This window comes from Corvus brachyrhynchos, unplaced genomic scaffold (assembly GCF_000691975.1).
Source record: "Corvus brachyrhynchos isolate BGI_N302 unplaced genomic scaffold, ASM69197v1 scaffold101, whole genome shotgun sequence".
In the NCBI taxonomy this organism is placed as follows: Eukaryota; Metazoa; Chordata; class Aves; order Passeriformes; family Corvidae; genus Corvus; species Corvus brachyrhynchos.
In genome coordinates, this window is record NW_008237239.1 from 1,439,872 (window position 1) to 1,440,641 (window position 770).

At 65.7% G+C, this 770-nt stretch overlaps 1 protein-coding gene across 1 annotated transcript in view; it reads right to left on the bottom strand.

The window, feature by feature from the left end:
- The window catches only part of PIGC (phosphatidylinositol glycan anchor biosynthesis class C), a 1,145-nt gene extending 381 nt beyond the window's left edge, over positions 1-764 (bottom strand). Inside the window, exon 1 of the mRNA XM_017729656.1 lies at positions 18-764. Within this exon, the coding sequence (XP_017585145.1) occupies positions 18-606 (589 nt within the window). The 5' untranslated portion in view covers positions 607-764. The remainder of the gene's footprint in view (positions 1-17) is intronic.
- Between the last annotated feature and the right edge of the window lie 6 nt (positions 765-770).

The following is a 770-nucleotide window of genomic DNA, read 5'->3' on the forward strand; positions in this document are numbered from 1 at the left end:
GTTGAGCAGCTGGAGGCGGATGAGGCAGTAGGGGCAGAGGCAGGAGATGGCGAGCAGCAGGGAGGCGAAGAGCACGGCGCCCACGCTGGAGACCGTGGCCAGCCCCGCCAGCGCTGCCAGCGCAAAGAGCACCGTCACCCCCACGTAGCACCGGGGCGTCCGGGCCTTCAGCTTCTTCTGCAGCATGGGCCACAGGGCGAAGATCTGCATGGCGAAGGTGACCATGACGAAGGCATGCAGGGAGCGAGGCAGGCGCGAGGCCAGGCACACCGAGGCGAAGATGGCCATGTTGAGGGACAGTGTGCTGGACACAATGGCAGCGTTGGCGCCGTAGTCGAAGAAGATGAGGTGACCCAGAAGCATGAGGGCCGACATGGCGTAGATGGTGTCCGTGCTGATGGACTCGGTCAGCGTCTTCAGCACCGGCGAGAAGCCGTAGGTGAAGGCGGCGAACACCAGCGTACTCTTGAGGTCAGCCCAGCGCGTCCGCCCGCTCGCCCAGCGCCCGGCCCCGCCGTCCACGGCATCAAACAGGACGTAGCCGAGCAGGGAGGACACCAGGGCCGCCCCGAAAAGCCCCTGCGGGCTCAGCATCCCGGCGTCCATGTACCACCAGGTGAGCACGAAGACGCAGACGCTGCACAGCTGCTGCACCACCGCTCCCGACTGGAAGACTACGGCCTGGTACCAGTACTGCCGGGCGTGCACGTTCTTCCGCAGTTCCTCCAGGAACCGGTGGTCCACGTAGTTATCGGGGAAAGGCTGTCGCT